This window comes from Micrasema longulum, unplaced genomic scaffold, assembly GCF_059751315.1.
Source record: "Micrasema longulum isolate JH-2025_06_02 unplaced genomic scaffold, ASM5975131v1 h1tg000861l, whole genome shotgun sequence".
Taxonomy (NCBI): Eukaryota; Metazoa; Arthropoda; class Insecta; order Trichoptera; family Brachycentridae; genus Micrasema; species Micrasema longulum.
The window spans coordinates 273,873-301,069 of NW_028278053.1; the positions used below are offsets into that span (position 1 = coordinate 273,873).

The window sequence follows — 27,197 nt, forward strand, 5'->3', positions numbered from 1 at the left end:
TGACGAAGAGACGGGTTACGTCTCGAAAATGGTAGACAGATAAGCCGGTGAGTGGTTTTATGCAAATTTTATTAACATAATATTAGATTATGGAGAGATTACGTCAATAATTCTATTAATGGACAGCTCAAAAACATCATTACTATTGCTTACAAAATCCCGTTTCGTGAACTGTTATCATTTATTGTCCTTATTACCTGTACTATCCTCGCCATGACAGATCTTACCTCTTATAATAAGTCATTACATTATGACTCATTATTATATTATGCTGTGAAGGCTGTATCAAAGATGCTACGGACATTCAACATTCCCGATGATCCTTCGACACTGGCTGAAATAAAAGTAGCCATGTCTACTCTGAATAATGAAACGGTACCCGAAGTTGACGATATTGTATACCCAAAATTTCTAAAATTAGCATCACTGGCATTGTTAGTCCTTTACTAGAGTTGTCATCTTTCGCTAGGGTCTCGTCAGGACCTTCTGGAATGGAGATGTGTTGTGAGAAAAATGATATTTTGTAACGGGTTTCCAGAAATAATAGAAATGCTTTTCATAAATTTTATGTGGTGCTTCTTGAGGAAGAAGTACCGCTGGCTATATTTTTTCTTTGATTTAAAATAAGTATATTTCTGCGATATTGATTCTACAGTCCCTGGCTGCAGACGACATTTTTTGTCGATCCTTTTCACTAGGCCAACTTCAATGGTGTTACCTTTTCCACTAAGGTTTTATAAGCAGGAATGGAAATTAAATACTCGCTCAATTACAAAAATTGACAAATAAAAAAACATTTCACAGAACCTATCGACTACAAAGTTCAGCTTCTACAAAGTTCTTTAAAAACATCAATTGCTGAAACCATTTGCCACTTAATTTCCACATTCATTCTCAGTACTGCCGTGGATTGTTTTTGTTAATTAACAGCGTTGCACTGCGTAAGTTCAAATCGAGACATTATAGGTTTCATGGGACGTCGGCATTGGGACAGGAGGCTCAATTACGGTGACAGTCCCAATATATCGGGACGGATGACATCCCTATCTCTATATGGGCTCTGTGAATTTCAACCAAAGATTAATGCGATGTCTAGTAATTAAAGTCACTTAAACCCCAGGTAGCCTCTATTCTACGCGAGCGCTGTCGCTCCATTCACATTTTGACACGAAAAGAAAGCTTAGATAAGCCGCATACGTAGAAGTGTATTCAGCGTAGAACAAACCAGAAGATTGGTTGTATTATTATTATGTTATCTGTGACGGTTAGCAAATGAGACCGTGAGATAACCGTTACAATATTCTGGAAAATACTCAAGTCATACAGCAGGCCTATAAAACCAGTCAAGATTTTTAAAGCCCACCGTTGGAGGATCGCCATAAATCCCACTAAAAGTATCGCCATCCTCTTCTCCAGACGACTCTTGCGCAAAAGCCCGCGAGGCAATATCATCATGTCTGGAAAGAGAATAGCTTGGCACCCAACGGCGAAATACCTTGGAGTTACACTCGACAAAAAACTCACCTGGCGCGAACACATTAAACTCATCATTCGCAAAGCTACCTCCGCCAGAGCATCACTTGGCCCCCTCATTTACAATAACAGTACACTAAACATTAAAACAAAACTACTCATATACACAGCGCTTCTTCGTCCCATCATCACCTACGCCTGCCCCATCTGGGGTACCGCCAATCATATCCATAAACTACAGTCTTTCCAAAACAAAACTCTACGAATCATTCTACAAGCCCCTTCGTTTGTCAGAAACACAATCACACACCGGGACACGAATACACAAACACTCAACACTTACATAAAAAAACTAGCTACAAAGTTCTTCCAATCTCTGCACCAAAATTCCAACCCTTCAATCGCAGGCCTCGGCCTACTAGATCCCATAACCGACCCCCTTAATCTCCGACCAATATCCATCATTTACCCAACCCCTCCCGTCCCCTGATATACGGAGAAAAGAAGTAAAAAAAATTTAAAAATATGTTTTTGATTTCTTCAATTTAAAATGTATTAAAAAAACAAAAAAACTTCTTTCTTTTATAATATTTCTTTAAAAGATAACCAAATAAGTAAATAAAAAAATATATATTTATCAGCCCACCATCAAAAGACCTATGAGGCACCCCGTATATCGGGGACAATACAACCCATCCCAAAGCCATGACTCACCATAGACTATGGAGGTGTGAGGGCAACCCTCGGAACTCCATTTCGCTAAGATACAAAGCCCACTCCCGAATTAAATTTAATGATGTTTTCTCATATTGATTTGAGGTCAACACCGGAGTTTAACAAAGCTGCGTTCTTGCACCGTTCCTTTTTAGAATCCTTACTGATTTTTTTCTTAAGAAGTAAATTCTACTTCCCCTCAAAAACATTGCAATCTGGAGTATGTCAAACTAAGTAATCAAAACGGTAGTGAGTTTCAAGTTCCTGAGAAAACTAATGTATAACGGAAAATGTCAGCTTTCGACGCTTTTACATTGTAAGGAATTAAACACTCTTGCCTACTTTGCGAGGCATCAGACGTACACAGCTAAATGTTCATCGGCGGTTCATGTTAGAACTGTACGATGCAAATCTGACTTGGGAAGAGGAACATGAGCTGGAAACAAAACCATTTGCTTCAACTAGGAAGCGAACATGGATTAATGATGATAAATGAATCAAAATCAAAGTAATTATTTTTTTCTTAGATCGATCGTTGGTTGTTTGATTTTGTAAATATGGAGGAAATAAGATAATAGACACAGTAAGCTCCGGTGACAGCTGTTATCAAGCGGAGGAGATATGATTGGCTAAGGCATATACTGAAGATGCCTTCTGAGAGTCTTCAACACGCATGCCCACTTTACAAGGCATTTATGTTCTCGACGTCCTGGACGTCCGGTGCTAACTGCACGTTGGCAATTTACGTCAAAACTACGGGACGCGAACTTGACTTGGGAAGACACACGAGCTGGCAGCCGACAGAGAAGCCTGGAAGCTCTTTGTGAATACTATATGCTCCAACTAGGGAACGGACATGGAATGATGATGATGAAGAAATTAATCGTTTTAATTGAAAAATAAAATAAACAATTTTTTTCCAGAAAACAAATACTTGCACACCCAACACTATTTTCCATTATATACATAAATTTATTTTTTTAAAACGACTTAATCGAATTGAAATTTTTTACAAAATAGTCTTAAATTAAAGTCCAGCTAAGTTGCATACATACAACTCATCAGCAGGTTCTTATAAATTGCTTCGATTATTCATACTTAACCTACATTAATAATATTTTTACTTGAAAAATATTACATATTACACACCTATTACATTATCAAAAATTAAAAACTATCAATACTACAAAAAACTTTTTTGTATTAACCAAAGTTTGAGCAAACGTCTCACTCCTGTATTTAACTCAGTATTTTTAATATTGTTTGGTAACATGTTAAATATTTACTCAAATATTAAAATTTTCAGACCATTTCCTATAAGTGGTAAATAACTTCTGCTGGAAAAATGGAAATCGAGTTGTGGCCGAGTGGGATTTGAACCTTGGACCTTTGGCCCGGTTCAAATACTAATATCTAAAACTTAAATCTAAAAATACTAAATCTTAGGTTCTAAGTATTGTGAAAAAGCAATTCTTTGGAAGGGTCACGACCCGACCGGGCGTAACAAGTCTAACCACCGAAGTTTAACTGGCTAATTTATTCATGGTTTGGCTTCAAGAATCAGGTTTCCTTGTTTTTCTGACCCTCGCCTGATACTTATAGATCCTGCGTAGGTTTTTGGTGAGAATTTGCATTTAATGAAGAGCCCACCCGCCCAATTTAGTGGCCAACTATTTGGCGGCGACATAAACCTTTATTTTTGTAATATTGAAACACCTAATGTTTCAGATAAATTATCACTATAATTTTGTTTGATGCACTTTTGATAGTTATCAATTTTTATCTTATCATAAATTAGATTTTTATGTTTATCAATAACACAATTTTCATTTTATGTGCATTATCATAATTATATTTAGGAATGTAAAATAAAAAATTGACGCATTTTCTTTATTATGAAACCAGAAAGTGATTAATATTACTATCTGGTTTTATTGTAAACAAATATACATATAATCATCATTATTACCGTCATTATTTCTTTGTCTACACCGAATGGTGCATAGAGCACTTTAGTACTTCAATTGCAGTTTGTCTTCAATTTTATTCATGAGAAAATACGTCTTTTTACTTTACATATCAAATTACATGTTACACTACATTACATATTTTATTTGTACGAAACCCCAATCAGAAAAAGTGCTGGTATTAGGGGATATAATATATTCCGACTCTATTAAAAGTTGATAAATTACATCACCACCTTGCATTTCTTGGATGTATATAGGTATTATTGTTGAAATTTATTTTATCATTCGTCTTTATTTTGTTGTAAATTTTTATATGAATCTGTTGTTCTAGTATCTTTATTAAAATTAATGTTTAATGTAACAAGGGCTATATTTATGGTTATTTTAACTAATTCTTGCATTTTTTTACTACACTGCGACCATAACATTTGTTCCGGACGCGCATATAAATTATTAGCTAAATGATAATAAAATTGTAAATGAATGATTAAATATACTAGGTACCCAGGTATTTGTTGGCTGAGTGCTAGGCTCTCAATAAAGACAAATGGTTCGCTTTCGAGTCAGGCCTCAGCGATACCGGGGCCAACATATCCAGATAATAACTTCATAAATTAGTACGTTGCATATGCTTTATATTTCATGTCATGTTGTGTAAACTTTTAGATTAAAAAACTACTCTTACTCAAATGAAAGACATAACCCCCACAATACATCACATACAAATAATATAATCACTAGATCCTCAACACAAAAACAACTTAAACGAATACAAACTAATATCACTTTCGGACAAAGGGATATTGAGTATTATTCAATTAAAATCTATAACCTACTTCCACTATCTATTAAAACAATTAGTAACGAGAAAATGTTTTAAGGGCTATAAAAAAATGGATAGTGGAGCTAGGTAGAAGTAAAATGTATTGTCTCATTCGCCCATACCAATATTGAATTAACTGTATGGCTTATGTTAGGTTTTTGTTATTTTCATTGAGTGTTTTGTAATATGAATAATATGGATGTACATAAATACCTTGTTTTTAAAACTGTCTGAATATTTGTTAATTATCTTTGTTTTTTAAGTTAGTCTTCTTTGTTTATTCTCAAATGTAATTTCAAAAAATATATTGTTAAGTGTCCTCAACACGGGAAATCCCAGTGAGGTCACATTATTTTTTATTATTAATTATAGTTTGTAAGCGAAAAATATGAATAAATAAATAACTAAAAATAAATAATGTTTGTATGGTCTTAAAAAGGACTATTGAATTGATGTTGATATTGTTATATTGAAATGACCCGACCAAACGGGGCCCGCCACTATTTACGAGACCAGCCGGCGGTGTACTGCGAGTGGTGGGGAGAGCTACCCCCACCATAATATCAAAGTAAAAGTAAGATAATAAATGAATAAAGTGAACAAGCGTTTTACTTACTTTCTCCACCCTGTGTTCTCCCGCTCTTCGCTCCGTCCCGCCAGCTGACTGCCTTCGCCTCTCTACGCCACTTGGACCGGGCGGAAAGTCTTTTTCTGGGCTATTGGGGTTGACTTGCGGTCGGCGCTGCAGCGCCCCTACTTTCCGACTTTGTCTTTGACTCTGTTTGGAAGGGTGGCTTTCCGCTTACGCCGGGATGTCTGACTGCGGCAGACGCGGGTGACGAACCAGCGAAATCGCGATAACGCGTATTTTACAATATTATTAATCCATATACAAAGTGAGGGAGAATAAAAGGATTGTATATCATTAATTTTTTCATTTTATCAGCCTTCTGTTCTTCTCATTACAACAGTAACTGAACTCAGTTTTTTTTAAGACTGTTTTGAAATATATTAAAACTTATAATATTAGAAATCAAACACTGATTTGAGTCTACTGAACACATTATTTTATTTTTACAAATATAAAAACAAAAACTTCGTGACAATTGTTTCGCCCTGTTAGGGCATTTTCAAACTAATGTCATATTTAAATTTATTTCAACAGAGAGAAAAAACATTTTTGAGAAAGGAATATAGAAGTCTAGGCATTTACAGGGCTTATAACCTGTCATTGGCTAGTTTAAGTGGCCACTTTACACACTTTGTAACATTCACCATTCTGCCCATGTTTGAACATCCACATTTCCTCAACTCTTCCATCCGTTGACTTTTGTGAAGTAAAAGAGCTGAAACCTTTATCACGTGGGTGAGATTCATCCGGCTGAACCAAATCACCTACTAGGCAACGCCTGAGTTGTTCATTTAAATATGAACAACTCCTTAGGGAGGAAATCCAGCCAGTCTGCAAGCATTTGAACATAATCAAACATTGTTGAATGTCATATTGAAATATATTATCCATTATAATTTGTCATCCACTTTCAAACCCAAATACTTAACATGTTCTGTTTGTTTAATTTGCTCATATTTAATTACTAGACTAAGTTTAATAGGGCGTTCGTTTTTTTTGTTTATTCAATAATTTCAAACTGCATATTCCTATAGAACAAAATAACTACATGTCTTCGTTAAATTTTTTGAATATACCTTCTCTTGAGGATCGCAGGACAATAACTGACCTTATATTTTCATATGAAATCATTAATTCTAAATCCAATTTTTGTGAACTCCTGGATTTAATAAATATTAATATACCAACACGTAGAAATAGACAAAATAGTCTATATTATTGTCACCATTCTCAAACTAACTATTTATGTCACTCACCGCGCTTACACAGACTAGGAAATGAATCTACCTCTCATATCGACATTCTTAACTCGAGTCTAACGTCGAGTCTGTAAATTCAAATCATCTCTTTATAAATATTTTATGATGTTCTATAGTAACGATTGTGGGGGTGTGGCGTTTTGCTTACCTGTCGGGGTCTCTCTGTACACGCTGTGTGTAACTTTTATACTCACAGGCGTGTGCGTGAGGTAGGATTAGGCTATCTTCCTTTTTACCTGCATCCATCCGCTCGGGGCCTCGCGTCCCTGTTGGAGCCTGCGATCGGTCCCGTCGGTACCTTATGACCTCTCGCTCAACATCCTACTACGTTCTTTTCAGAAGGTGGCGGGGAAAAGGATTCACATATATATTATCACACAAGAAATAAGAACGGTTTACTTACATGGATAACACTATTTATTTTGTAAGAAACTGGCGTGTAATACAAAGATATTTTATTACACATTCAATAAAATTCTAACTTAATTCCAATTTTATACCTAACACGTGTTTTATAGAATACTCATTTTATGTGAGGAAGCACTGCAGTTGAACTTCGGACAAGGAGAGAAGAACGGGCCTTGAACTTCGCGCCTTTTATAGCCTTTGTTCTTGTCGCCCTCTGCTTCCGGCTGGGTATCGAACCGCAGGCTGGTAACTTAACGAGCTGCGTTCGCTTGCGTGGTTTCGCTCCTCGGTAGGTCCTTGAGGATTGTCTATGACGGAGGCGCCACACGATTAACAAATTATTTACAAAAGCAACTTATGCCAACGATCTGGTGCATTCTCATTTCAAATTCATATATACCGACTTTTTAATATCGTTTGTATACTGACATACATACATAAATGTATATATTTTTGTAATTTTTATTTATCTTTTTATACCCATGTTTTTTTATTGTTTTTATTTTTTGTAAATCAAACTAACTCATTAAATTGTTATATTTTAAATTTTTATATTTTTATTTGTAAAAGGCACTTGTGCCGTGTAATAAATAAATATAAAAATACATTTAGTATTATTTGTATTAAATATATATTTATTTATTTATTTATACTTTGACGTTGTTTGTATTCATTTTTTTATACAGAATAATGTTCCCTCACTGGAGTGTCCCGTGCCGAGGGAAACATTTTACAAAAAGTGAATCATGCCTTTAATTAGTTATTTAACAAATAACTTTGTTAATCTTTGTTAACACATAATAATAACAAAAATGTAATTAATCTAATTAACATAATTATCATTAATAAGCAATAAAACAAAAACAATCATAAAAAAATAAAACCAATTTAAATAGACCAAATTTCATAAAAACAGTATAATAATTTTACCTATTTGGCTTGATCCACTTATCGATCCGTGTACAACTCACCTCCACTATCCATTTCTTAACACCAATTTTATATTGTGAGTACTTACTAATTGTCCTTATGGATATATATATGTAAATGTACATCAGCAATTTTTCTTAATGTTTTATTTTATTTACACCTGATTCTCCTTTTACATGCTAAAAAGTTCCATGCAAAACAGATGAACGAAGCTTGAAATATTTACGCAAGATTAGTAAGAGAAAGCAAAGAGAGCGGAATTCACGATTAACTAGTGGTTGTTTTTAAACGAACTTGAGCATTTTTATTACAAATAATAACGGATTACTTTGTGACACGTGGAATTGTGAAGGACATTATATATAGCGACACAAGTGAGCTAAACTTAAAGATGTTTTGAATTTGAAAACTGTTATTTTAATATAAAATAATCAAAAGATACAAGAACGAAGCCAAATATTTCTACAAGATAAGCTAATTGGTCAACTGCTTAGGACAGACGCTCACCTAATTATTCACGTTTCAGGCTCTAAAACATATACATTATTGATATATTGGTTATCCAATAGATGGCAGTATATTTTGATCGATATTTTTTTTCGTGTTCATCCGATTGCATGTACTGTTAACAAGGCGTAATTCTTCATAATAAAAAGAAAATTAAGTTAATTATTTGCAATTAGTGTTCTTACATCGCGAACCAATCAAAAACACTTAAGTGCTCACGGTGTTATGGGAGTACCAACTACTGTTGTATGGGCACATCCGCGGCAAATTTACGGAGAATGTCACAGATCACACGTTCAAATTGGAAATGTGATGTTTGCAAAACCCAGGACCCAAGATCCAGAGCGTCCCGCCCTCAATTGATAAGTGTCAATCCTACCTTGCCTATTGCCACCGTCTCTATGGGCAATATATAGACTGAAATAAAATCACTTAGGGAAAGCAACCAACACATACCACAAGAATTCAAAAGCTTTAACAGTAATATTTTCACGGAACTGAGAGATATAAAACTCCACTAAAAAGCAACTCTAGAGTTTCTTATGGGTAAAAATGATTAACATGTATCAAATGTCAAGGGAAATAAGAAAACCATCAATAAGGCTTCTTTATAACTCATTGGTGCGAAGCAGATAATAATAAAAGTTAGTTTACAGTAAGTATATATAAAAGATAATGCGTCCAACTATGCGATATCATTTAAAAAATATTAATTAATTATTTCAAATCTGCTTCGACTCGATCCTCATTGAAAATGAAAGCTAAATTTCGAAAAATAAAGCCATAGATTACCCATGGAATTGTTGTTACAAAGTTTTTTGACTTTTTAAAAGATATCCACTAAACCCTTACCAAATATTTTTATAAAAATATATTAATAAATTAACAAAAATTATTAAACGGACAAAAGAAACATATTTTAGAGAAAAAAAAACAAAAATGTGACGATGACAATAAATAAAAAAATTGGCAAATAATAAACAACATAACCAAAAGAAAATGTAATGTTTCTAATCCCATATAAACAATAAAACTTAATAATCAAGTAATTCTGGCAGATAAGGAACCAAAACAGATGGCTAGATTTCTTTTCTAAAGTCAGTGAAAATCTTGCAAAAAAACATTAATCCTGATTTTGAACTAAAAGGTTTAAGAATGGGAGCAAAAATGGCTGATTTAAATGTCAACTGTCTTTTGTACGCTGATGATACCGTGCTTCTTGCTAACAACAAAGAAGAACTGCTATTCTTAGTAACAAAGGTCTACGATGGATACAAGGGAATCGATTTGCTGATGAATGTCGATAAATCGCATTCGATGGTTTTTGAAAGAAATGAAAGTATGTCTAAATGTGAAATAACTGTGAATGGAGTTTTACTAAAACAAGTAGAGGAATTTGTGTATCTAGGAAGTATGTTTACTTAGGATGGAATGACTGATAAAGATATTGAAATGAGGGTGACTGCCGGGAACAGAGTGAACGGTGCACTCGACCTTGGCAAACAAATGTTTGTTGCAAGAGGCAACATTAGCAGTTCAGAATGGAGTCCTGGTTTCGACCCTGATATATGAGAGCGATGTATGGACTTGGAAAAACAGGGATGAAAGTAGGCTAAATCCTGTCGAAATGCGATCTCTCAGGTGAGTGTGTGGTAAAACTATAAACGATAGATGCACAAATGTTGAGATTCATACATTATGTAACGCTGAGATAAGCATTATCGGCAAAATCAAGAAAGGAGCTCTGCGCTGGTTTGGACATGTAAAGCAAATGGACAGCGAAGGAACAGCTAAGAATATTTACAATGCGAATGTTGATGGATACAGAAATAGAGGAAGACTGAGAAAGACATGGCATGAACAAATCCAACAGATACTTGAAGACGGACATGTTAAAAGTCGGAATAATCGCGCGTGTATGAAAAAATGTATGAATGTAAATGAAGCGAGATCTGTATGCAAAAATTGAGTGATGTGGTGTTCTATCCTCTCTGCCTACCCTTACGGGAAAACGGCGCGATGGTTTGTTGTTGATGTTATATCCTTGAAAATAGTGTAAATAGAGGAAAACGAAATAAAAAAAACATAAAATTACTTATATTGATTTTACACTCTTATTTTATATAATTTATGAAAGATGGTGGAGTTCTATAATTGAGAATATATATAAAGAACGTTAATTCTGTTTACTTAAAAATGTATGTATTTTATGTATTCTTGTTGATCTTCCAAATAAATTTAAAAAAAATATATATAAATAGTTTGCCAGTACAAGTAAAAAAATTATACTTTCACTGCCCCTTTCACTTTGAGTTTAACAAATTATATGGAAGATCTTCGCCGGATATTGTCATTCATCTTCATGGCCAAATAAAACAAAAAAAATAAATCAAAAGTTGTATTTACTAACACATTAGCCTTTATTATTTCATAACGTTAGATTAGATTATAGTTATCGCTATTTGAAAATTTCCTAACTCCGACGCCCTTCCTATGAGATACTAAAAGATAAATGATGCGTGTAGCACCGCTTATTTCAAACTAATTAACTAGACCAATGTTTTCAAATCACAGCGGAAGGATTGTTAGTAGGTAGGTACCACGTTTGACAATTTCAAAACTAAGAGTTAGCGATACTACTCCCCTTTAATGGATAAAGACGGCACACAATACGGCATCTCTTCTTTCCTACGCTCTTATGAGCGTTGGGATTGGCCCACTACTCGGTTAAAGTGTACAATCTACTTCCACTATCCATAAGGACAATTAGTAAGTTCTCACGATATAAAATTGCTGTTAAGAAATGGATAGTGGAGGTGGGTTGCGCACGGATCAATGAGTGGATCAAGCTAAATAGGCAAAATGTGTACTGTTTATGAAATTTGTTCTATTGGTCTATATAAATTGGTTGTGTTTTTTATTATTATTTTAGTTAACATTGTTTATTATGTTAATGATAATTAGGTTAATTACTTTTTTTTTCTTTTTATTATTATGTTAACTTTGTTTAATATTAACTAACTTAAGTAAATAAATAAAAATAATATAAATAGCTAATTTAAGGCTTTTTTCACATTTTGTAAAATGTTTCTCTCGGCACGAGACTCCCCAGTGAGGGAACATTATTCTGTATATAAAAAAGAATACAAACAATGTTAAAGTATAAATAAATAAATATATACCTCCGTGAAAAATTTCAACGCTTATCAGTTCATGGTTTACCTCTTCGTTCTAATTCTCAAGGCACTCTCTTAATACCCATCCACAATTTCTCTGTCTTCTCTAACTCATATAGTGTCCATGCGTCTCGACTGTGGAATCCTAATCTTCAATCCTAATAATCCAATACACAACTCACCGCAGAAAATTTGAGAAGTCATAGGCGGAGTTATTGAAAAATCACAAAAATCATAGCGCTGATAATTCGACTCATGAAAATATTTGTTTAGTTCGAAATAATATATTTTTTAAAACCACTGAACTTTCTTATTACGTTATTTATGTCCAGAACATGAACTTGCGACGTTTATGTTCAGCAAATATGGAAGATTTTATTTTAACAAGACAGTTGTCGCAAATGCGGTCGTTATGAAAATCGCCCATGCGGACAAAAACAATCTTTGATTATCAACCACGAATAAAAATTTTAGGAAAAATTCATATTTATGGCAAACCTTTAATAATTTTAATGCTAAAAATCAATAAGAAATATTTTTTTTGTGTTTTTTTCACAATGGCAGCTTTCAAAAAGAACTGGGATTGCGGCTAGGAATAGCAGGTGCCACATTCAACAGTATAAAGGCTATCTGGAGATCGAATATTCACTCAGTGAAAACCAAATACCGCCTATATAACGCCTGCATAACACCTACCCTCTTCGGATGCGAATTGTGGCACCTCACTGTGGCCCAAAACAGCAAAATTCTTAGTATTTAAGAACCTTGAGTCTTGGGAGAAGAATCTTGGGTGTGCGGTGGTTGGACTTTGTGGGTAATAAAGTAATAAGATAACGGACGCAGCAAACTCCGGTGTCAACTGTCGTCAAGTGGAGGCGATACGGTTGGCTTAGCTATGTGCTGCGGATGCTTCCTGAGAGCCTTAACCGCGCTTGCCTACTTTACAAGGCATCAGGTTATCGATGTCCTGGACGTCCACTGCTGACTGTTCGTCGGGAGTTCGTGTCAGTATTAAGAGACGCGAACCTGACTTGGGAGGATGCACAAGAACTGGCCGCCGGCAGAGATGCTTGGAGGATCTTTGGTGACACCATATGCTCCAACCAGGGAGCGGACATAATATAATAAATATTTTTTTCATTTTTCTTTTAGATTTTGATGATTGTTTTTTTTTCAGTCTGAGAATATGTTTTAACTAACTGTGGTGATACTTGTGAAAATCTGTAAATGGCTTATTTATTGTTTGTTTTAAAAAATATATAAAATGGATAATAAAAGGTTATCCGAATAAAGAATATAAAAAAAATATTTAAAAATTACAATAGGCCGTAGGTACTCAGGTCGAGAATTGCAAGCGCAAACTGAAGAATTTGAAACGGTCCAATACATGAGGTACGAGGTTCGAACCCTACTCTACCCCAACTTGATTTCCATTTTCTAATAGTGAATAATTTAAAACTTGTTGAAAAAGGCCACCAAAATTGAAATATTTGGTGAATATAAGAACGCTAATGTTTTAAAAAAAAAATACATAAAACGAAACCAAATTTTTTGTATTGATTCTGTTCCATGCAATAGAGCCAAAGACTAAAGACACATGTAAAATAGAGCTTTAGGGCTAAATGTGAATTATTACTTTAAGTGTAAAATGGAATTTCCAAGGTCCAGCATGAGTCAGGATGTATTTTTTTTATTTAACACTCACACGAATTGTGATCATAACAGTATTGATAACAGACTTTTAGTATGACTGTTTTCTTCTGTAGATATAATATAATCGTAATTAAAATCAAAGATAGCGTGTACTAAGAACGTATTTACAAAAATATTTTACTATTTTTTTTATAAAGCGATAAAACAGAGAAGCTCAATTTTCAAGAATTTAATTTTATAACAACACAAAACATACAATTATTGGGTACAGATACACAGCTTATAGTATGAGACAACCAATGATCAATTTGATCAATTTTAATGACATGTATCTCTTTACATAAATGCCACAGAATTAGGTATTGAAAATTAATGTATAACATCGGGGATTCTCAACTGATACCTCGCCTGTATTCTGTACTGCAATTGGAAATTAAAAGATTGGACATTATATTTCACCCAGTGAGAATATTCTTCTTCAGAAATTTGATGTCAACTTTATATATTGAATTTGTCAATAGTTTTTAAATATAAATTACAATATTCTAGTACATGTCACACCTAAAACATTTTATGTCCTCCTTTACTGGCCATGTTTCGTCGACTTACGTATATTTATATTGCAAATATTCACTATTCCTTGTGTAAATTATGAAAATTTTGGTTCTAATATTTAAACAATGTACACATTGTATGCAAAAACAAAATAAACATCAGTAAATCCATGTTGAGAATACCTGTTATAAATTGTTGTGAGATACTTAGACATTATAAAAATATTTTTTTGCTTAAATTGTATGTTTAGTAAGATCTGCGATTATTGAATTTCTGTATTTGAAGTGAGTTTATTTTATTATTTATGGCTTTACGCTTTTTATATGCATTTGGTGGGTGGACATAAGAGTATAACTGCATGTTTGTCAATTTTAAGATTTATATGTTCCTTGTGTATGTCTGCGTCAATGATATTTACAGTACACTTTTACGACTACTCAAAACATAAATAAATAACTTTGTAAACTTTGGCTTTAATCAAAAAAGTATACGCATTTGTACCACATTTTAAGTGGCACAAATGGTACAAGATGGTCTCAGTAATATAAGTAGACTCATTTCTATCATTCATTGAGTGGTACAAATGGTATAAGTAGACTTATTTCTGCCCCGTCTTTAATGGTTCGAGCAGTATATCTGGAATGTTGTTATTTGTACAAATAACTCTAATAATAAGGTTACACAGAGATCTGTAAATAATAACCCATCTTGCAAAATATGAGTTCTGTAACCAAGAACGAACCATGTCTGTGAATTTGCCCCGAGTCGTTAAATAATCCATGTTGAGCCGAGGCACTTGTGCTGAATTCATAAAAATACATATACGTGAGCATACAAGTATATATACATCAGGGGCGTGCGATTAGGTTTTCGATTAAGGAAACAGTCACATTCAGGTAAAATATGTGCCTACTACAACACAGTAAATCCAATTGAGTGCTTTGAAATACACTAAAAAGCATTTTTTTTCCACTATTTCAATATTTAATATTAAAATGCCACAGTGTCAACCGATTTAAGTGCTAAGTTTGTTATAAAACAGTTCCATTATGAAAAAAAGGTATTTGAGAATTGCTTCCACAGAGCTACTGAAAGTCACAATTTGCGCAAGTGCGGACTTGTGAATTTAAAACTGGGCAATTGCCTTGTAGAAACCAATAGACTAACGCAGTTCCTTGTTTCAGAATTAGCTTATAAATGCGCAGATGCGCAGACGAAAGGTTGTTTGTGGGCTTGTGGCATTTTTTTAAAGCTATTAATGAATTTTCATTGAACCCATTTTAGATCGCTAGGATTAACCAAAAATTAATTAAAAAATATATGTAGTAGCAGCTAAAAAGAAAATTAAAAAAAAAAAAAAAAAATTCATTAAATGTACATGTTTAAAAAAAATTCTAAACAGATCTATTTTTATACATCTAGTAAATGTTATCACTGTAACACTCCAAAAAAAAATACTAACTCTTGTGCTTGGAGAGTGACTTACACTGTTGTAGTTGTTTATTTATAAGAGTTTATATAATTATGAATATACGAGTATATGAGAAAAAAAATACAGAATATATAATGAAAAAAACATGAAATAATAATACATTCATACTAATTAACATTTAATGCAGTTTTTACACGTGTTTAAAAAAATTCTTTAGATTTTCTTTAAATTTATTTACTGATATATTATTTTTAATTGTTTTTAGTTTACTGGGTTAACTTATTAAATAACATTTAATTTTTAAAAATTAGGTACTGATTGTTAAGAAACTTTTTAGGGAAGCATTGGTTCCTTCCAATATATAGTCGGACCTTGAATGATATACTTATAATAAAAAATAAATGAGAATTTGGAAAAAAACGCAAAATTTAAATTTTTATGAATTTCTTTATTATCCACTTCAAAACACTTGCCATTTGCGACGAGAAATTGATGCCAACGATTAATCCAACTGTCCATGCACTTTTCATAGGCCTGCAAAGGTATGGCCTTTAGCTCTTCCTAATTTTTACTGGACACGGAGCCATGGGAAGTTACCTATATAGATTTAAATTAAGGAATGATGACTATTGCCCATGCGATGATATTTCTTCACAGAGTGTCGAACATCTGTTATTTCAGTGCTCATCTTTCAGTTTACAACGCCATAATCTTGAAGCAGAATGCAGGAAAGATGGAATATCCTTAACAGATATCCACACTATAGCTAAAAGTAGTTATCACGCGCCATTGTTCTTGGACTTTGCAACAATGGTGATTGGACTCATAAAGGTAATAAACCAAAATCAGTGATCGAACATCCCATTTCCAAGATAAACAAAAATGATTTTTCTTCGAGTACCTTAGCCTTGTACACGACTCGTAAGGCTACTCAGTACAGGGGTCTAAATATATGTAATAAAGAAAGAAAAAAAAAGTTCTTGCTGCTGATTCTTTTTTATGAGATCTATCGTCCCAAAGCGCGTTCCTTTTAGTAGCAATTTTAGTTTTAGGAAAAGAAAAAGTCTTCGTAAGCACAGTATTCTCCAGACCAGGTCCCAGGTGCTAGTGATTTCCAATAATCCGCTTTTTCAGTAATCCGGCTGTGCTCTGGTCTAGTTCTGCCGAATTGTCGAGATACCACTGTACTATGTTACAGTTACAAATAACTATATTAATTTTTTGTTAGTTATTCAACAAGAAATTACAATTAAGAAACAGACAAATTAACTTTTTTGAAAATATATTTTTTTAAAACGTGGTGTTATGGACAGGAATAGAAAAATAATAAGAATTTTTATAAAAAAAACAAAAAATTCGTAGGGAAAAATAACTTTATAATGAGTGAGAAAGATCAGTGGTTTTTTAACATATTTTTTTTTGTTAATAGAATATCATACCAAGCCAAAGAAACATGTATTTATTTTTAGGTAACCCTAATAATTTAGGGCTACGATTTTTAAACAACAACAACAAACCATCGCCCCGTTGCCCCGTAAGGGTAGACACTGTCGACAGGGAGGAAAGAACGCCACATCACTCTGTCTTTGCATACAGACCTTGCTTTCTGTACATTCATTCATATTTTAAGGCACGCCGAATATTCCTACTCTTGACTTGTCCAACTTTAAGAGTTTGTTGGATTTAATTGTGCCTAGCTTTTTCGGTCTTCCCTGTTTTATACATCCATCAACATTACAGTTATGAATTAACTTAATAAAGCGAAAAAAAAAAAAAAAAAACCTGAATGGTTTTTTGTTAATATCAACTCCGTTTTTGGTGCATAATATGTATAGTTGTAAATACCCAGACTTCTACCTTAGATTTCCTTCTGTACAAAAGTTCTCCGTCTGTATTCTACAATTGCGTCTCTTACATGAAACAATTGACCACCACTGGAACAAATGTGATGAATTTGAGATACTTAAATGGTATTTCAGTATATATAAGAACTAGGCACTTGAAAATATTTAGTTTGGGAGTTGCATTTTCGGTTGATTTCTTCAAGAAAGAAAACATGTATCGGACTATTTGTTTACTTTTGCTTATTGCATCAGTTTCTGCTGCTTTGACCGTAAGTAAACGCAAAAATTAAATTGAAATATCAATTTTTTATCTTATAATGTTCAATAATTAAATTATATGTAAATAAACTTAAGATTATTTTTCTGCCAAAAAAAAGAGCTTTCGTGCTTCAAAACCTGTTGGCTTAATTTCACTAGGAGATTTAGTGAAAAATAAATATAACAATGTTTGAGTATGTCCAAATGCTTGCAGACTGGTTGGGTTTTCTTCTTAGAAGTTATTCATTTCTTAAAATGTTTTTTAAATTTTAAAAAAATTTTTGTCTGGGAGTTGCTTTATTATTTACTGCAATTAAATTTCTTTAAATTTATCTAAGCTGTTGGGATCATGAGGGATATACTTATGTTGGGCAATCAGGAACTTCTCAGCATTTGCTCATGTTGAGAGAAAACCACCTTAAACTCTTCAGAAGAAGCCGGCCTGTTGGCAGCAGTCAACAGGCCTTCCGTTCCACTAGAGGAGTGTTCGGCATTTTGTTCCCTACTTTGGTTTATTTTACCAATTGCCTGCACTAAATTGACCATGTATGATACTACCTCTCGTGTAAGTTCTAAATATGTTGCAATAGAGAGGAAATACATATTTGAGAAGACAATATAGAAATCTAGGTATTTACAGGGCTTATGACCTGTCGTTGGTCGGTTTAAGTGGCCGCTTTTTACTCAACTCTTCCTTCGGTCGACTTTTGTAAAGTAATGGAGCTAAAACTTTTATCACGTGGGTGAGATCCATCCGGCTGAACCAAATCACCTACTAGTTGAATTAACTACCTGGTAAAAGAAGAAGTACAAAAGTTAAAAAATGCTTTTAAGCGTTGTCTAATAGGTGATTTGGTTCAGCCGGATGAATCTCACCCACATGATAAAGGTTTCAGCTCCGTTACTTCACAAAAGTTAGCAGATGGAAGAGTTCAGGAAATTTGGATGTTCAAACATAGGCAGAATGGTGAATGTTAGACAGTGTGTAAAGTGGCCACTTAAACCAGCTAATAACGGGTCATAAGCCCTGTAAATACCTAGACCTCCATATTGCCTTCTCAAAAATGTATTTCATCTCTGTTGCAACATATTTAGAATTTACACGAGAGGTAGTATCATACATAGTGCAGGCAATTGGTAAATTTCCCAGACAATCGTCTAAGAGATCGCATTTCAACAGCGTTCACTTGGCTTTTATCCTTCCTCTGCCATTTCCATGTTTCACTTCCATACATAAGTGTTGGGACTAAAACTCCGTTGTGCACTGCCAGTTTAGCTTCGATAGACATATTCTAAATTTGTCAAAAAAATATATAAAAAGCGGTAATTAATACATAAAAACAATAAAAAACATGGTAAAATACATGGCAAAAAAACATAGTTAAAAACTTATATTAAAAAACCTAGTCAAATACAATATTTGTGTTTGTTTAAATGTTTGTAGAAAAAAGACTGGATTTCACCCTCTCGGGAGTCATTAAGATTAACAAATCAAAACAGGGATGGATAATTCCTTAAAGGAGCTAATATGGAAGTAAAGACATTTATAGGACTTATGACCTATCATTGGCTGGTTTAAGTGGTCACTTTACACACTGTGTAACACTCACTATTTTGTCTTTGTTTGAAAATCTAAATTTCTTAAATTCTTCCTTTTGTTGATTTAAGTGAAGTTAAAAAACTGAAACCTATAATGTTGTGAAGACAGTTTTAGTTAAATCCGTAGTAACAACAAAATACATAGTTAAAGACATAGAAAAAATTATATACGTGCATAGCAAAAAACATAGTAAGGTATGATGTAAAAAGAAAAAGCATAGTAGAGGATGTAATAAAAATATAAAAAAATGTTTATACATCGTAAAAAAACATGTTTAAAAGTAATGAGGATCTTCGGAAATGCAATAAATAAAATAAAACTGAAAATATATAATTACAACAATGTATGTAAAGTGTCCACTTAAGTCAGCCAATGACAGGTCATAAAACCCTGTTAATGCCTAGACTTCCATATTCCGTTCTTCAAAGTGTTCTCCATCCATGTTGAAATTTGTAAATCGAAGATGTTTATTTTTTTATTTATTATATCTTTTTTCCTCTTTTCCCATTCCAAATTTTGCTCTGTTCCCTTATGCTCTTGATGAACTGTTATAACAATTGTTATTTGTCGTTAATTCATTTCTATTTTTTATTTGTGTTAGACTGTGTTGGTTTTTCAAAAATGAAGATGATTGTTCATTTTTGTTCTTGTGAATTTTTTTAATTTTCAAAATTGTACTTTTCAGGTCAAAGAAAAAAGAGATCTTCTTCAATTGATAAACGTTGACGATATAGTTGATGGAGCCACATATGAATATGATGTTTATTATGGCGGAGTCACCATAGCTGAAACAGTCAACTGCACTAAGCCAGGAACGGTATGCGGAGACTGTTTCAAGGTATACGAATGCATTCCTATTGGAGACGGGTTTTTAGTTATTGCACTGCCTGACTGCAAAACCGGAGAAACTTGCCAAATGTCCACGGGGACATGTGTGACCACTCACAACCCCGGGTGTGATGATCCTAGTGAATACAGATTCACTTGCTACCAGTTGGGTGTCTTCCCAGATCCGTTCGACTGCCAGAAATATCACATGTGCTATCCTGGAGTAGGTAACGCAATCTTGGCAAAGGAGTTGACTTGTGAAGGAGAGTACTATTACGATGTGAAGACAAATCTATGCAGGAAGAAGTTGGTCAACGGCGACTGTCCAGTTCCCATTCCCTCCTGTAAGGAAGTTGGAAGTCGAGGCGCCGTTAATGGAAACCCATCCCTTTACTACATTTGCTTTAAGGCTGAGAACAGCGGAGTCATATTTCCCCACATTTTCGTTTGCGAAAATGTCAAGGAGTATGACATAGTCAGCAAGCAGTGTGTTGACCTAAGTCCTAAATTAGGATTGGGATCTGATGGAAAATGCTTGGCAACTGGGACGTTTTATGATCCGACTAATTGCAACGCTTTCCGCACTTGCTCTGGAGTAGCTGCTTTACCAATGAATGGAACTTGCTCCGTTAAAATGTATTATGACTACAAAACCAACAAGTGTAATGATTTTACTTGTAATATGTTAAATTAGAATAAAGCTTGCTCAATTACAGCTTTCTAATTCTGAACGAGAGGTTATAAATTTAAGAGATTGAGTGGATGTTGTTTAACTATTTACATGATTTTTCGCTAAATTAATCTTATATATTGTTTAAACTAACCATTAAAATATGAATATATGTGATAATTTTATATTTTACGAATGAAACCTGCCTTCTATTTTTTACTGTTTTTGTAACACTTGGTTTGCCTGTGTTTGCTTCATAAATTACCAAAATCCCTAGGGAGTTTTTTTTTTTAAAATTTGTTACAACAGAGAGGAAAACATTTTTGAGAAGGGACGTGGGACGTCTAGGCATTTACAGGGCTGATGATCTGTCATTGGCTGGTTTAAGTTGCCACTTTACACACTGTGTAACATTCACCATTCTGCCTATGTTTGAACATCCAAATTTCCTCAGCTCTTTCATCTGTTGACTTTTGTGAAGTAAAAGAGCTGAAAGTTAATGTGGGTGAGATTCATTCCATACTCCCTTCTTATAAATGTTTTCCCTCTCTATTGTCACAAATATAAATATGAATAGCTCCCTCGGGCAGAAATCTAGCCAGTCTGCAAGCATTTGGACGTACTCAAAACATTGTTGAATTAACTACCTGGAAAAAGGAGAAGTATAAAAATTGTAAAATTGTATTCTGGCGTTGTCTAGTAGGTGAATTGGTTCGGCCGGATGAATCTCACCCACATAATAAAGGTTTAAGCGCTTTTACTTCACAAAAGTCAGCAGATGAAAGAGTTGAGGAGATTTGGATGTTCAAACATAGGCAGAATGGTGAATGTTAAAATGAGGTGTAAGCCCTGTAAATGCCTAGACTTCCATATTTCCTTCTCAAAACTGTTTTCCCTCTCTTTTGCAAAAAAATAAATAAATAATACGCTGAATTTGTCCAGATGTGAGTTGACTGAGACTTTTTTGTATTTTCATTGAGGAATTGCATTCATTTTACCTTGAGTATAAGTCGGCCTCGTGGTGTAATGGGCAGCTCGTTTGCCTACGATGCGAGAGGTCTCGGGTTCGATTCTCGGCATGGTTGATATGAAATATTTATTTAATATTTCATGGTCATATTAATGGAATCTGAGACAAACTAAGATACTGGCTTAAAGTCATTTATGAAATCAAAAGCATATTACCTTTCAAAGGGTTAAGATACATATATATCTCGCTTATTGAATTGATTATCTCTTACGGAGTGTCTGTCTGGGGTTCTGGTGAGAACCCCAGACAGGCAGGTGTTCCAGTCTTATCTGGGTAAAATTTACGATATTCAGGTGAGCCTGCTAAAGGGGATTGTACCAGATAGAATAATCCGTGAGGCGAAACATATGAGCGAAGGTGTATATTTTTAATTTTGTAATGTCCTGCCGGTAAAACAACTTTGTGACTACAAATAATTCGTAGATCACTTTGTTGACCTGGAATATAAAAAAAAAGTTTTGTACACTCACAACACTAGATTAAAAACTAAGGGCTCCCTGGTCGTTCCCTGAATCATAATTATTTCGGAGAACAAACATTAATTTGCGATATTTCAAGGTTGTTCAATGATCTCCCACAAACCGTCATTAAAATAAAAGATTTTCAAATGAAAAAAAAGAACCGAAGAAATATCTTCTAATTACTATATAGTCCCTGTATTATTAAAATGGATTTGTATAATATTAATAAAAAATAAACCTGTCGAAAAAAATGTGTCTCACCGAAAAGTCTTTAGTTAGTGGGTACAAATTGTTATGTGTATTTTAAATTATTAAATAAACGCTGCTCGGCAGCACTAAAACTGGAAAGGGTGTTTTCACACCAGAATATTTCGTACTCCCTGGACTGGTACCTGAAGCGTAAGCTGATCATCTAACCTTCATATCACAAAAAGATCGAGATACGCTGCGATTGGTGTACCAAAAGAGCAGTCTTTTGTCTATAAACATATGGACAAACTCAAATAGTGTAATAAAACCAACTGGTCCAAGAAGAAGTTTAAAAATTGATAATTTGTTTTCAGGCGTTTTTTTTTTTTCACAATGCCTTGTGAATTTAATATTTTAATTGTTTATTCAAATTTGTACATATTGCTTGTTCAAATACCCTTCAATTTGCATTAAAAATAATAAAGTGAAAACTTATGTCGTTTCGTGAATATTAATGAGATACAAAAATCGATGAAAAAATTATTCTAAAAACTTAATTTATGTTTTGTTTTGTGAACTGTCGTACTCGGTAAGGAATGCTTTAAAATAATTTAATTTTACCTTATTCACTAAGAAATAGTGTTTTATTTCAAGACGAGTAATAATAGTCAGACGTAAACAATTATGCAGTTTTGTGAAACCGAATCTGTTTGAAGACTATTTAAAATGCGACATCTGTCGTTACCACTCTTAAATAAACTTAAGTGATAATAGATAATTCAATCGATTATTTTATTTTTTATATTGTTTGTTTTTTTATCAATGGGCGATTAATAAAATAATGTGTCAAAATTAAATAATACCTATTTATTTATTTACAAAGCACTAAGTATGTAGATAGATGTATTGTAAATCGTTATCAGCGGGTATATAAAATATAGTAAATATGCACACATATGCATATGCCCAGGAAACTAAATTTTTTCGCTACGAAATGAATGGCCAGAATCTGATAGAAACATCGAATTTGTGGATTTGTGAGGACCCTGACGTTTCATGATCGCAAAGGGTCAATCAAATGTAAATTATTGGATATGTTATGATTGTTCTGCGTTCTGCTAGGGTTTTCGAAAATACCCGCGTACTGAGAACTCTTCACAACTCTTTGGTGCGAAGTAGACTCGAGAGTAGCTCGATGATTCGGGGACCACATGAACTGAAGTATTCTCTTATGATATAAAAAATCCAAAAGGGATTTCTGAGGTATCTACACATGAGAGAGTGCGGGTATTATACTTGGCTCTACCCAATCGAGTTTCTCTAGGTATGCTTGGCTTCAATAGTTTAGTGACTATAAGGAATGTGTTTTTGACAACACTGTTTTATTGATTGTTGCGCCGTATGGTCGATTATCTTGAGATTTTGATGGACATTGGTTTGTATGTTCCTGATACCTAAGGCAGCTTCAACCTAGCTTGTTTCGTATTTTCATATACTCGTACAAGACCAACCTGCTGACAGTTATGCCTGTTGGAAGGGCTACTGCTATACTGAACAGCATCGCTCTGGATTTTAATATGTTTCATTTATCCATGTAGGGCTTTTCCAGAGCAGGATTCTCCTACCACTTTAACGAGAGTCTCTTTCATGTGTTTAAAAAAATATAATATCAACGTCTTGAATTTAAGTATGTAATGTATGTGTTATTTTAAATAAATGAATTTATTGAATACATATTTAAATTTATTTCAACAGAGAGGGAAAAAGTTTTCGAGAAGAAATTTGGAAGTCTAGGCATTTACAGGGCTCATGACCTGTCGTTGGCTGGTTTAAGTGGCCACTTTACACACTGTGTAACATTCACCATTCTGCCCATGTTTGAACATCCACATTTCCTCAACTCTTCCATCTGTTGACTTTTGTGAAGAACAACTCCCTAGGGAGGAAATCCAGCCAGTCTGCAAGCATTTGGACATAATCAAACATTGTTATTGAATACAGCTTAGGAAAATTCTTCTTGCGGTGTTTTATCAGGTCTCCCTGATGTTGGGGGGCCCATTTCCACATAATCTGAGTCTTTTTTGTATTGATATTAAGACTCAGACAAGTCGAGTTTCCCTGAAGTGTGTCAACAATTTCCTGAAATTCACCAACAGACTTTTAAAAAAAAGCTGCATCATAATACGTGGCTGATATACCGCCTAAAACTATGTCACTTGCTAATCAAGTAAGCAAAATAATATTTTTGAGAAGTATACTAATATCGCTTTAAATATATGGCAAATAAATGGTTGTCACAAGAGGCAAAATTGGCAGTTCACAACGGAGTCCTGGTCCCATCCCTGATGTATGGGAGCGAAGTATGGACTTGGAAAAACAGGGATGAAAGTAAGCTGAATGCTGTCGAAATGCGATCTCTCAGGCGAATGTGTGGTAAAACTATGTACGATAGATGCACAAATGTTGAGATCCGTACATTATGTAAGGCTGAGACAAGCATTATCGACAAAATCAAGAAAGGAGCTCTGCGCTGGTTTGGACATGTAGAACGAATGGACAGCGAGAGAACGGCTAAGAATATTTACAATGCGAATGTTGATGGATGCAGAAATAGAGGAAGACCGAGAAAGACATGGCATGACCAAATCCAACAAATACTTAAAGATGGACATGTCAAAAGTCGGAATAATCGGCGCGCGTGCATGAGAAGATGTATGAATGTAGAGGAAGCGAGATCTGTATGCAAAGATAGAGTGTTGTGGCGTTCTATCCTCTCTGCCTACCCTTACGGGGAAACGGCGTGATGGTTTGTTTGTTTGCTTTAAATATTATGTAAATATGGGATACTTTAACTGAATTGCTCGTAACTTTTGATTTGTTGCGATAAAAAATAAAGGTGGAACAATTGATTTTTTAAAAAGGCCTTTGTGACAAATTAAACGAACGTTTTCATGACTATTTGTAGTGAAAGATCAAAAAATTTCATATTCATAAATATAATACATATTCATAAGGATTCGTGAATATTCCGCGAAGAATTGCATTACATTTTAATTAATTATCTGCTCTAGAAAGGTTAGGAATTACAAAAAATAATAAGTGAAAAATATGAATATATTTTACCTCAAAAAATAAATTCCTAAATTTTAGAAATAATATTCATTATAAGTTTGTTTCAATGTTTTAATTTCTTCTCAATACAAAAAATAACGTTTTGGAACTTAGCGCTTTATTTATATCTTATTTTTGTTTATCTGATTAATTTGTTAAGATAACTTGTCGAATTATTTTTAATATCTCGAAAATGAAAAAAAGTTATTACCCAGTCGTAAAATTGATTTAAAATGCAGAAAGTCTTATTACTTATGTGTGTGTTCTTCTTAGGGGTAATTTTTTTTTTCGAATTAGAAATTCAATAACATGTAATGAGGAAGTTCAGTGTCTTTTTTTTCTTTTTTTATTTGTAAATAGAATATTTAACAAAGTCAATTATTTTTATATTTAATTTTCATACGCTAAAACAATACTCACAGATTCAAAATCTACTCCTACTCAAATGAAAGACATACCCTTTACAATACATCACATACAAATAATAAAATCACTAGATCCTAAACACAAAGACAACTCAAACAAATACAAACTCATACCACTTTTAGACAGAAGGATTTTGAGTATTATTTAATTAAAATCTAAAACCTTTTTTCACTATCGATTAAAACAATTAGAAACGAGAAAATGTTTGAAAAGGCTATAAAAAAAATAGAAAGTGGAGCTAGGTAGAAGTAAAATGGATTGTCTCATTCGCCCAAACCAATATTGAATCTACTTCTCCTCAAGTGTATAGCTTATGCTAGGTTTTTGTTATTTTCGTTGTACCTTTTGTAATATAAATAACATAAATGTACATATATACCTTGTTTTTAAAACAGTTAGAATTTATTTTGTTAATTATCTCTGTTAAGTTAGTCGTCTTTGTTTATTCTCAAATATAAAAACATCTCAAAAAAGTGTATCGTTAAGTGTCCTCGGCACGGGTATCAGTGAGGTCACATTATGTTTATTTTTGTTTATAGTTTGTAAAATATGAATAAATAAATAAAATAAAACCAATGTGTAAATGTTGTGAATGATTGACTCTACCTAAAACCATGTCACTTGTTGACCAAGTAAGCAATAACATATTTTGACAGACAGACGCTTCTATGTTCACTCGTATTGCCATAGGTCGTAACGTCCGATTTATTTCTGGATTTAGTGTGATAAAAAATGTTTTTGAAAGGCTTATGTTACAAATTGTATACTGTTCGATGATAAATTGTCGTTTGCTTTTTACATAAATGAGATTGATAGAAGGGCATCATGGCATCATGGCATCATGGCTCATGGTTTTGAATACCAGATGCACCAATGCCCATCAGACTGGCCCAGAATCGAGAGAAGTTGCCAGTAATGGTCGCTGACCTCCGAAAGGAGTGGCACGAAAAGAAGAAGAAAGCATTGACAGGGCTGATGACCAGTTATTGTGCCACTTTAAACATCGTGTCACATTCATTATTCCGCCTACGTTTAAACATTTACATTTCCTCAACTCTTCCATCTATTGACTTTTTGGAAATGCTCAAATAATTTGTGATTTAAAAACCTACATATCTGGAAAAAAACTCTACTATTAGGTACTGGTCTACAAGATTCGCACATATAAAAAAAATAGTAAAATACTAATGTGGTTTATAAATTGAGTAAACATTAGCTTTCGAAATATATTCCCTCAACCTGCGGCCAA

At 33.6% G+C, this 27,197-nt stretch overlaps 1 protein-coding gene across 1 annotated transcript; it reads left to right on the forward strand.

Moving 5' to 3' along the window:
• Positions 1-17,556: 17,556 nt before the first annotated feature.
• LOC148278565 (uncharacterized) lies at positions 17,557-20,909 on the forward strand. Its single transcript, XM_088231236.1, has 2 exons — positions 17,557-17,644; positions 19,919-20,909. Exons 1-2 carry the CDS (start codon positions 17,588-17,590, stop codon positions 20,753-20,755), a joined length of 894 nt encoding a protein of 297 aa, XP_088087362.1. The 5' UTR covers positions 17,557-17,587; the 3' UTR covers positions 20,756-20,909.
• The last annotated feature ends 6,288 nt before the right edge of the window (positions 20,910-27,197 follow it).